The sequence below is a fragment of the Littorina saxatilis genome, linkage group LG2 (genome assembly GCF_037325665.1).
Source record: "Littorina saxatilis isolate snail1 linkage group LG2, US_GU_Lsax_2.0, whole genome shotgun sequence".
NCBI classification, from domain to species: Eukaryota; Metazoa; Mollusca; class Gastropoda; order Littorinimorpha; family Littorinidae; genus Littorina; species Littorina saxatilis.
The window spans coordinates 1,651,340-1,665,361 of record NC_090246.1 but is presented as its reverse complement, the minus strand read 5'-3'; the positions used below and the strand labels follow the sequence as shown (position 1 = coordinate 1,665,361).

The window sequence follows — 14,022 nt, the reverse complement described above, 5'->3', positions numbered from 1 at the left end:
TAGGGGCATGTCACAGTTCATGGTGTATGTGAAGCTGTATCTCTGTGTTACTTGACACAGTTCATGTTGTTTAAAGCCCCCACAAAGAAACCATTAGGGGCATGTCACAGTTCATGGTGTATGTGAAGCTGTATCTCTGTGTTACTTGACACAGTTCATGTTGTTTAAAGCCCCCACAAAGAAACCATTAGGGGCATGTCACAGTTCATGGTGTATGTGAAGCTGTATCTCTGTGTTATTTGACACAGTTCATGTTGTTTAAAGCCCCCACAATGAAACCATTAGGGGCATGTCACAGTTCATGGTGTATGTGAAGCTGTATCTCTGTGTTACTTGACACAGTTCATGTTGTTTAAAGCCCCCACAATGAAACCATTAGGGGCATGTCACAGTTCATGGTGTATGTGAAGCTGTATCTCTGTGTTATTTGACACAGTTCATGTTGTTTAAAGCCCCCACAATGAAACCTTAATTAGGGGCATGTCACAGTTCATGGTGTATGTGAAGCTGTATCTCTGTGTTACTTGACACAGTTCATGTTGTTTAAAGCCCCCACAAAGAAACCATTAGGGGCATGTCACAGTTCATGGTGTATGTGAAGCTGTATCTCTGTGTTATTTGACACAGTTCATGTTGTTTAAAGCCCCCACAAAGAAACCATTAGGGGCATGTCACAGTTCATGGTGTATGTGAAGCTGTATCTCTGTGTTACTTGACACAGTTCATGTTGTTTAAAGCCCCCACAAAGAAACCATTAGGGGCATGTCACAGTTCATGGTGTATGTGAAACTGTATCTCTGTGTTGCTTGACACAGTTCATGTTGTTTAAAGCCCCCACAAAGAAACCATTAGGGGCATGTCACAGTTCATGGTGTATGTGAAACTGTATCTCTGTGTTACTTGACACAGTTCATGTTGTTTAAAGCCCCCACAATGAAACCATTAGGGGCATGTCACAGTTCATGGTGTATGTGAAACTGTATCTCTGTGTTATTTGACACAGTTCATGTCGTTTAAAGCCCCCACAATGAAACCATTAGGGGCATGTCACAGTTCATGGTGTATGTGAAGCTGTATCTCTGTGTTATTTGCAATGTGTGTACAGGTGTTTGACATGGATGAATGATTACAACATCAAGAGGAATTTCACCAACCCTGTGCACCTGGAGCCCATCTTCAGTGCTGCCTCCGCGTGAGTAGACCGTTGTGTTGTTGGTACAGTGCTACCTCTCTTGTAAGACACCACCCCCTCCCAATTTTAACACTTCCTCCCTTTTATGACCTTGATTTTTCAGTGTTTGTGTTCATAACCTCTGTACATTTACCTTATTTTTAAAACTCCCTCCTAGTTTAGATCTGATTTCCTTAGATTTTTTAAAGTCTTAAAACGGGGGTTTCACTGTACGGTCGAACTTGTCTATAAACAACCACCCAAAAGACAGACCTAAAGTCATTGTTATAGATGGGTAGTCATTATGGTAAGCTGATTTATATAGACAAAATAAATCATCTGGGATCCTTCGGAGTGGTCATTAAGGCCAGGTGGTCACTTTCGAGAGGTGGTCCCAAAGGCAGCTGGTTCTACTCTTTATGTATTGTCCTTGGGGAATTTCCTCAAAGAAATGCAGACAGCAGTCCATGGGGATAGTGTGCAGCAACGGAATCAGGCTACTGATTCTAAAAATAGCTGTTCTGTCATGATTTGAGTTAAAGATTTCAGTAGGAATGACAGAAAAGAGAGAGAAAAAGAGGTGGTACTTGTTGCCTACAGTTGATCAAATGTCGCATTCAGTAATTTGAACAATATGATAAGTTAAATAATGTCTTTCTGTGAACAGATGTTATCAAACTTGTTCTGAAAACTTTGGTTAGCTTAAATCAAATCCTGTCTCCAAATGAGTAAAACATGATTAAAGTATTGAAGATTCATGAAGGTTTATGCCATGAAGAATCCACCAGTAATAACTTGAAAATAAAAAAAATAATAAATACACATAAAAAGACAAAACAAATTCTGTACCCTGGTGTCAAAACTGCTGAGAATTGTGACTTTATCGTCTTCGTTAATACGTGAGTACAGTATTTTTTACATTTAGTCAAGTTTTGACAAAATGTTTTAACATCAACGAGGAATCGAGACGAGGGTTCTGGTGTATGTGTATGTGTGTGCGTGCGTGCGTGCGTGTGTATAGAGCGATTCAGACAAAACTACTGGACCGATCATCATACAATTTTACACGAGAGTTCCTGGGTATATTATTTCCAGACATTTTTTTCCTTTTTTGGAATAAATGTTTTTGATGACGTCATATCCGGCTTTTTGTGAAAGTTGAGGCAGCACTGTCACGCTCTCCTTTTTCAACCAAATTGGTTGAAATTTTGGTCAAGTAATCTTCGACGAAGCCCGGACTTTGATATTGCATTTCAGCTTGGAGGCTTAAAAATTAATTAATGAGTTTGCTCATTAAAGTTGTCATTAAAATCGATTTTTTGCAAACAGATTTAAAATTGATTGCATTGTATTCCTCATCTTCTCCTGAATTCAAAAATATATAGATATGTCATATTTACAGTAAAATTGTGCTCAGAATGAAAGAAAGTAGGTTCAGTAAGTACTGTAGTACGGAGGTGTGCTTCGCGGCGGCGAGCGTGACCCGTCTTCGGTATGCTTAGCCGAGACTATCTGAATGTAGTCTCGGCAATGATTGGTTTGTGGTGTTGATCTTGACTAAAAAATTTTATATCACTTCACGCGACTTGTTGCCTTTGTATTTCTCACTCTTGCATGCAGTCACCATTGCTCTTCTGATAAATAAACTCCAACCTTTTTTTCTGCTCTCCCAGGAAACTTCAACAACTAGAAGACATCAAGATCAAGTTGTCTGCAGAGCTGTCCAGCATGTTTTCCGACAACACAGTGGAGGAGTGGCTAGCCACCCATCTCCAGCCGTTGATCGACAAGATCCGACGCTGTGAGCAGACGGCGGGTCAGCAGCTAGCCATCGGCCTCGGGGACGACACAACTGAGTCTGGCAATTCTTGAAGACATTGGGTTGCTTTGTTTTAGGAGATGGTTGTGGTTGTGGAAATGTGCAGGAGTAATGTGTCTGCATCTACTGCTGGTTTTATTATGGTCAACAAGGCTGCAGGGATGCCGTTTGGTGCGGGTTGTCGGGGAAACGAATGCCGAAAACTTATTTGACCTCGCCAAACATTTAACTGTCATTGAGGCAACATTTCTACACTTCAGAGCCTGCCCAAGACTTTTTTTTTTCTTTTTTTCTCTCTTCTTTTCTTCTTTATGCATTTATTTATTTTTGTTTGTTTCATCCTCTTTTTGCTTGTCCCGACGCTTGTTCCTCCCTGCCCAAGACTTGAAAAAGATTACGGGAATTGGTATGGCCATTTCGGCAAATTTGAAAATGAATTCAAGCTAAATCCCTGGAGTTGTCTTGACCGCCGGGTGAATAATGCTGGAATACACACTTGTACTGTTTAGTTTCTTTCTCTCTATTTTTAAATTGTTAAGAAATGTTGTCATATTTGACATGCAGAGGTTGTTGAAAGACAGCTGTTGGTTTGAATGAGTGCGTTCACAATTCAATGTGCTGTCAGATTCTGTTAAGATTGAGACCAACGACATCTTTAGATGTCGTTGATTGAGACCTATTTTGAGAACTGATCTTCACCCGCAAAGGCCAGTAATACTGAAATGCAGGGTGCTTTCCCTTGGAAATCTACCGGGGCTGTTGCATATTGATTGACTTTTTGTTGTATGGTTGTTTTTGTTTTTGTTGGTGTTGTTTTTTGCTCCTATGACAACCAAAGTTGTGGTATGTTTGTTTGCTTGTAAGTTTATTTTGACATGGGGTATGTTGTGATTTTGTAAGCCCCCAAGATAAAAATGTTTTCCTGGTGATCATGATTGCTCTGATTAAAACAAAATTGCTAGGGTGATCAAATAACCGGTGTTCGCGTCAGCAATATTCCATTCAAACAGGATTGTTTTTGCAAGTTCAGTAAAAGCTCTCTTTTTAGTCCCAATAATTTAGTTCTCCCTTCTCAAGACCTTGATTTCTCAGATTTTCTGTTCACAAGGTCCGTAAATGTACCCCCATTTTAAGACAGTATTTTCTCACATTTTGGAGGTCTTAACTGTTCAAACCCTGGCTTTCACAGAGGCCAATCACACTGTCACGCCGACTGGTCAAACCCTGGCTTTCACAGAGGCCAAACACACTGTCACGCCGACTGGTCACACCCTGGCTTTCACAGAGGCCAGTCACACTGTCACACCGACTGGTCAAACCCTGGCTTTCACAGAGGCCACTCACACTGTCACACCGACTGGTCAAACCCTGGCTTTCACAGAGGCCAGTCACACTGTCACGCCGACTGGTCAAACCCTGGCTTTCACAGAGGCCACTCACACTGTCACTCCGACTGGTCAAACCCTGGCTTTCACAGAGGCCAATCACACTGTCACGCCGACTGGTCAAACCCTGGCTTTCACAGAGGCCAAACACACTGTCACGCCGACTGGTCAAACCCTGGCTTTCACAGAGGCCAGTCACACTGTCACGCCGACTGGTCAAACCCTGGCTTTCACAGAGGCCAGTCACTCTGTCACACCGACTGGTCACACCCTGGCTTTCACAGAGGCCACTCACACTGTCACACCGACTGGTCAAACCCTGGCTTTCACAGAGGCCACTCACACTGTCACGCCGACTGGTCAAACCCTGGCTTTCACAAAGGTCAGTCACACTGTCACGCCGACTGGTTAAACCCTGGCTTTCACAGAGGCCAGTCACACTGTCACGCCGACTGGTCAAACCCTGGCTTTCACAGAGGCCAGTCACTCTGTCACACCGACTGGTCACACCCTGGCTTTCACAGAGGCCAGTCACACTGTCACACCGACTGGTTAAACCCTGGCTTTCACAGAGGCCAATCACACTGTCACGCCGACTGGTCAAACCCTGGCTTTCACAGAGGCCAAACACACTGTCACGCCGACTGGTCAAACCCTGGCTTTCACAGAGGCCACTCACACTGTCACTCCGACTGGTCAAACCCTGGCTTTCACAGAGGCCAGTCACACTGTCACACCGACTGGTCAAACCCTGGCTTTCACAGAGGCCACTCACACTGTCACTCCGACTGGTCAAACCCTGGCTTTCACAGAGACCATTCACACTGTCACGCCGACTGGTCAAACCCTGGCTTTCACAGAGGCCAGTCACACTGTCATGCTGACTGGTCAAACCCTGGCTTTCACAGAGGCCAAACACACTGTCACGCCGACTGGTCAAACCCTGGCTTTCACAGAGGCCACTCACACTGTCACACCGACTGGTCAAACCCTGGCTTTCACAGAGGCCAGTCACACTGTCACACCGACTGGTCACACCCTGGCTTTCACAGAGGCCAGTCACACTGTCACACCGACTGGTTAAACCCTGGCTTTCACAGAGACCACTCACACTGTCACACCGACTGGTCAAACCCTGGCTTTCACAGAGGCCAGTCACACTGTCACGCCGACTGGTTAAACCCTGGCTTTCACAGAGGCCAGTCACACTGTCACGCCGACTGGTCAAACCCTGGCTTTCACAGAGGCCACTCACACTGTCACTCCGACTGGTCAAACCCTGGCTTTCACAGAGGCCACTCACACTGTCACGCCGACTGGTCAAACCCTGGCTTTCACAGAGGCCACTCACACTGTCACTCCGACTGGTCAAACCCTGGCTTTCACAGAGACCATTCACACTGTCACGCCGACTGGTCAAACCCTGGCTTTCACAGAGGCCAGTCACACTGTCACGCCGACTGGTTAAACCCTGGCTTTCACAGAGGCCAGTCACACTGTCACGCCGACTGGTCAAACCCTGGCTTTCACAGAGGCCAGTCACTCTGTCACACCGACTGGTCAAACCCTGGCTTTCACAGAGGCCAGTCACACTGTCACACCGACTGGTTAAACCCTGGCTTTCACAGAGACCAGTCACACTGTCACACCGACTGGTCAAACCCTGGCTTTCACAGAGGCCAGTCACACTGTCACGCCGACTGGTCACACCCTGGCTTTCACAGAGGCCAGTCACACTGTCACACCGACTGGTCAAACCCTGGCTTTCACAGAGACCACTCACACTGTCACGCCGACTGGTCAAACCCTGGCTTTCACAGAGGCCAGTCACACTGTCATGCTGACTGGTCAAACCCTGGCTTTCACAGAGGCCAAACACACTGTCACGCCGACTGGTCAAACCCTGGCTTTCACAGAGGCCATTCACACTGTCACGCCGACTGGTCAACCCCTGGCTTTCACAGAGGCCATTCACACTGTCACGCTGACTGGTCAAACCCTGGCTTTCACAGAGACCATTCACACTGTCACGCCGACTGGTCAAACCCTGGCTTTCACAGAGGCCAGTCACACTGTCACACCGACTGGTCAAACCCTGGCTTTCACAGAGGCCATTCACACTGTCACGCCGACTGGTCAAACCCTGGCTTTCACAGAGGCCATTCACACTGTCACGCCGACTGGTCAAACCCTGGCTTTCACAGAGGCCACTCACACTGTCACGCCGACTGGTCAAACCCTGGCTTTCACAAAGGTCAGTCACACTGAAACAGTCAAACCAGACAGTGTTATACACACACAGTAGTTACAATTTTAGAGAACAGATTGGTCGAGCGAAATGTCAACAGCGACGGATATGACACGTTGCTGGTTTCTTTTTACATTTAGTCAAGTTATGACTAAATGTTTTAACATAGAGACGGGGAATCGAGACGAGGGTCGTGGAGTGTGTGTGAATAGATCGGTTCCAAGAAAACTACTGGACAGATCTTTATGAAACTTTACATGAGAGTTCCTGGGTAAAATATCCCCAGACCATTTTTTCTTTTCTCGGATAAATGTCTTTGATGACGTCATATCCGGCATTTAGTGCAACTTGAGGCGGCACTGTCACGCCCTCATTTTTCAACCAAATTGGTTGAAATTTTGGTCAAGTAATCTTCGACGAAGCCCGGACTTTGATATTGCATTTCAGCTTGGAGGCTTAAAAATTAGTTAATGAGTTTGCTCATTAAAGTTGTCATTAAAATCAAATTTTTGCAAAGAGATTCAAAATTGATTGCATCATATTCTTCATCAAATTCTGAATCAAACATATATACATAGGTCATGTTTACTCTTAAGATGTGATCACAATTAACGAAAATAGGTTAATTAGTACCAGGATTAGAATTTAAGAAATCGATCCGAAAACGATTTCATCTTATCCTTTATCATTTCCTGATTCAAAAAACATATGTATATGATATGTTGTACTTAAAACAAGCTCAGAAAATTAAAAAGAATACAGAAAAGCGCGTTTTCCTCCTTAACGCAATGCGCTACCGCGCTATTCTTGCTTGTCTCTTTCACTGCGTTTTGCAAGTGGGAGGTGAGTGATTTCCTTCTCGCGGCGATTGACGAAGCTGTATTGTCTTGGTGGAAAAATGCATTGCTTTCAGTTTAATTTCGTGAGTTTGACAGCTTGACTAAATGTATTAATATCGCCTCACGCGACTGGGTTAAATTCGTTGCAATCAAATATTTAAAATGTTGGGTTAATGTGATCCCTGGATAACAGTGTGAAAGAGTAATCAGATAACAGTGCGGAAGAGTGGAATCCCCACTTTCAAGACTCCCTCCTTTTTAACTCATTGTCTCCCAGGTACGGATATATCTGTACCCACTCATATGGCTCTATCTGACCATGCAGGTACGTATTTATCCGCTCAACTGTTAGCTTCAGTTGCTTCCTGTAATGTCGATCTAACGCCTGCATTACAGTGTGTTGATACACAATTTCTACACAGTTACTAGAATTCTGAGAGACCTGCTGCAGCACAGCTGGTCTCGGCTAAAAAAATAACTTGGTCAACATAGGTGGGGTAGAAAGTGTTAAAACCTTGTTTTCTCAGACTTTCTGTTCATAACCTCTGTCAAATTACCCCCATTTTAAGACTCCCTCCTTTTTAAGACTCGATTTTCTGAGATGTTTGGAGGTCTTAAAAGGGGGGTTCCACTGTATATCTTTCTCAAAACTAATCTTTGTTATTTTTCTTGGCTTGTTTACCATTCTGCTCATATCATCTGTGATCCTCATGATGCATTGAGACAACCACATGGTCACATCTGTTGAGAATGCTTTTATTTTAGATACATCATTTTATTCACTGTTGGATTTTTGAATCTCATTTTCATTTGTCTTGCAAGTTTTTTCACAATCTGCTCTTCTTTGTGGTTTTTTGTTTGATTGTTGTTACAGGTTTTTGATAACGCTAAAAGTAATGCAGGGTGTCTTTTGAAGACAGTATGCATGTATGTGACAGTGTGTTTAAAGTCAAATGATTTAAATGGCATAAACAAATGTATTCCCTTCCTACGTTAACAATTCAGCCCACCATCTGGAAAGTGAATGCTTTATGTCCTGCAGGCTAAATATTTCGCCTCTTAAGGACAAGATATGGGTTATATGATTCGAGTTTTACGCCCTCATGGCTTTTGACGAGATAAACAAGTGTATGCGTGTTTAGGTGGTATCAGCCATCCGCGCTTATGGCAGAATGACCGAGGTCTTTTACGTGCCATTGTGGTGACACGGGGCCGGGGGTGGGACATGGCTTCCGTCTCTGGGTCTGGGTCTGCACATAAAGTTGACCCGTGTCCGTCCCGACCCGAATTCGAACCTGCGACCTTCCGATCACAAGTCCAGTGCTCTACCAACTGAGCTACCGAGCCCCCACGCTCACCATCTCAGATCTAGCTCAGCTTTTACATCAGAGAAGTCCTTCCCTCCAGCTGGACACATACACAAAATCCACACCCCGACTGCTGTCTGTGCACAGTAGGAATTCATGTTAAAACCTGGCTCTGCACAGGGGGAAGTCGGGATATTGCTGTTATGTATGTGTCTAAGGGGAGGGATGGTCTTATCCCATGTTAGACGGGCGCTGTGGCGGGGTGGTAAGACGTCGGCCTCTTAATCAGAAGGTCGAGGGTTCGAATCCGGCCGCGGCCGCCTGGTGGGTTAAGTGTGGAGATTTGTCGATCACCCAGGTCAACTTATGTGCAGACCTGTTAGTGGCTTATCCCCCTTCGTGTGTACATGCAAGCACAAGAGCAAGTGCGCACGGAAAAGATCTTGTAATCCATGTCAGAGTTCGGTGGGTTATAGAAACACGAAAATACCCAGCATGCTTCCTCCGAAAGCGGCGTATGGCTGCCTTAATGGCGGGGTAAAAACGGTCATACACGTAAAATTCCACTCGTGCAAAAACACGAGTGTACGTGGGAGTTTCAGACCACGAACGCAGAAGAAGAAGAAGAAGAATCCCATGTTAAAGTCAGACCAGATCTCAGATACTGAGCAGAACCGTTTTCATGGGAAGGACTGCTTTTGAATGGAATTTGTGAATGTATATCTTGGAGGTTAAAGTTGTAAACATGTGCTTCCTTTTTATGTTTTAAATACTGCCACAGCTGTGCAATATTCAATCAAGTTGTGCACACTCAAATAACGTTTAATGGTAACACACTAGATTGAGAATTATGCATACGCACACGCACGCATGCACACTCAAGTAAAGAGTAACGTTTGACAAATTGTACTAACTTGACTCACTGCCTGATTGTTATGCTAAACTCTTGCATAAAAAGATGGAATGTAACGGCCATCTGTTGCCACAGGGCCTTGTATGCTAAAAATGTCACAAGTTTTGGAAAACAAATCCAGCTTACGTCATAATGTAGACATTTTATGTAGACAGTTCTGAAGCTTGCGGTCTTGGCATTTAGATTAGAAAATGTTGAGCAACTTGTACACTATAGTCATTGATTAAAAAAAAAAAATCATTACATGTATATTCATGCTGTTGGCTATAATCCAGTATGGAGACTTTGAATTCCTCCGAAAGCGGCGTATGGCTGCCTAAATGGCGGGGTAAAAAACGGTCATACACGTAAAATTCCACTCGTGCAAAAAACACGTGTGTACGTGGGAGTTTCAGCCCACGAACGCAGAAGAAGAAGAAGAAGAGACTTTGAATGTTTGTCAATGTCAAAGTTGATGATTCTTTAATGTGGACAAAAGCAATCTATAAAACGTCCATGAATTGTTAGAGGAAGCACTGCCTGTGTCAAGCACAAGTTCCTGTCTATTGAGTCATTGTATTAGATTTAGAGGGCATTAACATAATCATATTGGGGATGGGGTGGGGGGAGGGGGGTGCACGTAGTTAGTGCCTTGTAATAGTTCATCTTTTCTTCTTTTTGATGAATGGGTTGCTTTATATATATATATAAGTTTGTATTCTACATGTTGGTTTTTTACTTTTGTATTTTATTCTTGTTTGTAAATGTGTGTGTGTGGGGGGGGGGGGGGGGGGGTATGTGTGCAAGAAGGGGTTGGGTAGAGGGAGAGAGATAAAAGGATTCATTCAATAATCGGTGTACATGGAGTGATTTCCAGTTGATACAATTGTAAAACATTACTACCTGAAAGGACTGTTTAAAAAAAATCATTGTAATTGGAGTATTGTCTAGTTGGAATATTTGTAACACTTGTTGTTACGGTTCTGTAATTTCTTGACTATCAAAATGTCATGCAGTTATCTAAACATTACAATTAATTATCAATGGAAAGGGATATTAATCATTAAAATCATCAAGGCAGAACAAAGTGTTGACTTTTTTATTTTCTCACTGGTACAGCAGATATTTAACATCCTCTTCATAATACAGATGTAAGCAGAATTGATTGTATCTCATACCCCCTCCCCCTCTCTCTTTATCTCCCCCTCCCCCTCTCTCTTTTTATTCTCTCTCTCTCTCTCTCTCTCTCTCTCTCTCTCTCTCTCTCTCTCTCTCTCTCTCTCTCTCTTGGAGAGACTTATTATTCTGAGACAGAAGACGTGTTTACAAAGTGCTCCGCTATTCTTGCGTTTTTGACAGTGATATCATACACTGTCAGCGCCCATTTTCATATGTGCTTTTTTGTGACGATGTGGACTACACTATGGTGAACTTTTCTATAGCTTTTGTTCACACATGGCGGTGATTTTTGTGGAATTGTGTTTTTCAACTATGCCATCACTGTGCTCTTTGTGAGCGGGCTGCTGGGTCAGCCACGCTTGGCCACGCTTGACCGGCGCCACCACCTGGCTCTGACAGCTCAGCCGCGCCTTATCAGTATCCCATCTTATCTACCATCCCCCCGACTACGCCGTTTCCGTGTGCGCATAGTAAACATGGTCTGGTCTCTGAGGCGTGTGTGTCCGGTCTGCAAGACTCTCTCTTCTCTTCAACTTCATCTTGAGGTGTCATAAGATGATCTCGAGGATGGGCAGTGTAATTATGTGAGTCGCCGCCGGATACATCTTGGGCCTCTCGCCCACAAGCTTTCATGCTTTCTTAATCCTAACCAATTATGTGATTTTATCTCGCTCAAAGGCCACGAGCATTGTGTTATTTTAACTCTGCAGCTTAGTCCCATGGCCCTGCACACTTGTAACTTGCAGGACTGGGTCCCCAGTGTGGACATCAAAAGGGACCCAAATCAGCTAACTTTTACAGTACCTTTAGAGTTACTCGCACTCACAAGACAGATTTTATATAAACGATATGGATATGACATTCGTAGCAAGCCTGGTTTTTATGTTGACTGGGTGGACGAAGCCGACAACCCTACCCGTAAGCTAAGTGTTGTAGACAGTTCTGATCTGGAAGACCAACGTGTACTGCCTTCGGAGCTGTTTCGGACCAAAGTACAGGTAAGGCGTGACGGCATTAAATGCATCACCGTCACCCTCTATTACACGACAGGCACAGTTCTGGTGCAAGGGACCAAGTGTAATGTATGGCGAGACGAGGAATTCGATGCCATTGTTTCCTGCATCAAGGCTGTGTCTGCCCTCGATGCAGCCAACAGAAAAGCGTCGATGACGGAGAAGCTGTCAACTTTGCGCCTCCCACCAACTTCACACGCCTCCAACGCCTCTTCAGGTCAAACCGCGACCACTAAACCTGCAAGAGCGTCTCGGCGTCTGAAATCTCTCGGTCCCGACAATGCCTCACTCGAGAGTATTAATGAAGACTCTGAGCTCGCTCTTGCACCTTCATTGGACAACTCTTACACTCCACCCCCCTCTACTGCAGCACTCACTGACTCATGTGACATAAGCCCCGAAGGCACAGTGACACCTGTTCTTTCCCAAACTGAACAGAGCTCGACCTCTTCTCCCACATTCCATGGGAGTGTGACCCCATCGGCTGACCTTGTCAAGGCGACGCAAGAAGTCACAATCGTGTCGGACGGAACAAACGCTGAACACTCCTCTTCTCTGCTCGTGGACCACCCTGAACTTCGTGATGAGTTCATGTCCCTCATCGAGACAGCGAAGGCACAAATAAAAAGCGACCTTAAACACCACATTAACACGAAATGCAATAAATTCAACGACACACTAGCAACCATGAGGAAGGAGATGACTGAGCTGAGCAAGCAAAACCATACACTAAAGTCTCAGCTTGGTGACTTGAAAAGGCAAAACCAAAAGCTAGAGAAAGAGGCTGCAAACAGGAAAGAAAAAACAACAACAACAACAACAACAGAGTCACAAACAGCTGTAGAAGCTATACCCGCTCAAGTCGATGCGGGTGTCGAAACGTTCAACAGGTTTGAAGCGCTGAACGATGAGGTGGAAACAAGTTCAGCTCTACCTAAGAGAGTCACTCAGCCTGTACTACAGAATGGCGCTGACACGAATGAAGAGTCTATCAATATCACACGAGAAAACAAACTGCGTCTATCTGCTGCGAAACTTCAGTCTCCCGACAACTTAAATCCACGGCAGCAGCTGGCAGAGCTCCGAGTAGCTTCTTCAACCACTCGCGTGCTGCTCGGTGACTCGGTGATGAGAACTGTCAGAGAAGAACTCATGTTTCCCGGCAAAGCGTCCCAAAACCTCAGTGTGTCGGGCCTCTGTGTGGACGATTTAACGCACTGGTTGACCAACATTCCACAATCCAAACAGGTTCAACTAGTAATCGTCCACATCGGGGTCAACACTTGCCGACACAACACCATCACAGAGACAGCATGGTCCGGATTGTTCAAGCTCATGAAGAAGGTGTTTCCTGCAGCACGTCTACATGCTTCCTCTCTTGTGCCACCAAAGGGAGAGCACGCTCTGAGCAAGACTGTAGCGACCTCCAATCATTCCCTGGAAAGGGCTTGTGCCAGAGAGTGTGTCTTGTTTACCGACCACACTGACACCTTCCTCACCGCCAGTGGCGCCCCTCGCAAGGCCCTGTACCGGGACGCCCTTCACCCAAGTCGGCAAGGTACCATACGCCTGGCATGCAATCTCAAGTTTGCCGATGTAAAGATTGTGGACAAAGAACAAGATCAACGAGGCCGAGAGAGAAAGGTGACAGAGGGGCCAATCTCACATCGCTACACCGGCCAGCCTGCTGCAACTTCGCAGCGCCGGGGACCTTTGCTGCAGACCCCTCGCGGAACCGGACAGCCGAGTCGCCACCACGACCAGGGACCGGAACTTGTGTTGCGAAACAGTCCAACGCCCTACCCACACCCACCCCCTCACCTAGGGGAGCGAAAGCAGCCGGGCAACACAACCACGACTTCTGCGAAACAGACCAACGATGTCTGCAGACTGCGCCGCTCCAGCGATCAGCAGCACTACAGCCAGTCCCATCAGGCAGTCAGAGAGGGGCCGCCCTACCCTGTGCCTCCATATGTCTGGCAATATGCAGCCCCTTGGTCTCCCCCGCGCCACATGCTTCCTTCATCATTCCCGCTCCAGACACACCATAACACAGTGCCACCCCACCGTGCATACGGTCCCATGCTCCCACATCTTCAACAGTGTTCCCCACCCTCCAGCTACCAGGGCTACTACAAGTACAACTCGGATATGTGTACGCTGGTGTAA

General features: G+C 45.5%; 2 protein-coding genes across 2 annotated transcripts in view; both read left to right on the top strand.

Moving 5' to 3' along the window:
• Nucleotides 1–4,378, top strand: part of LOC138957811 (hexosaminidase D-like) — a 19,746-nt gene extending 15,368 nt beyond the window's left edge. The window contains exons 14-15 of the mRNA XM_070328867.1: nt 1,106–1,192; nt 2,845–4,378. Coding sequence (XP_070184968.1) covers nt 1,106–1,192; nt 2,845–3,043 — 286 coding nt within the window. The 3' untranslated portion in view covers nt 3,044–4,378. The remainder of the gene's footprint in view (nt 1–1,105; nt 1,193–2,844) is intronic.
• Nucleotides 3,071–14,022, top strand: LOC138960462 (mucin-2-like). The gene is made up of 7 exons (XM_070332371.1): nt 3,071–3,161; nt 4,180–4,782; nt 4,948–5,454; nt 5,572–5,838; nt 6,004–6,629; nt 11,104–11,257; nt 11,891–14,022. The coding sequence occupies exons 1-7, from the start codon at nt 3,071–3,073 to the stop codon at nt 14,020–14,022; spliced, it is 4,380 nt and encodes a 1,459-aa protein (XP_070188472.1).

What these genes read in the sequence shown, in the direction of transcription:
- LOC138960462 (XM_070332371.1), top strand. Translation starts at nt 3,071, where the DNA reads ATGGTTGTGGTTGTGGAAATGTGCAGGAGTAATGTGTCTGCATCTACT. An exon ending in TCACACTGTCACGCCGACTG is followed by an intron (nt 4,783 to 4,947) that starts GTTAAACCCTGG and finishes TGGCTTTCACAG; the next exon opens with AGGCCAATCACACTGTCACG. An exon ending in TCACACTGTCACACCGACTG is followed by an intron (nt 5,455 to 5,571) that starts GTTAAACCCTGG and finishes TGGCTTTCACAG; the next exon opens with AGGCCAGTCACACTGTCACG.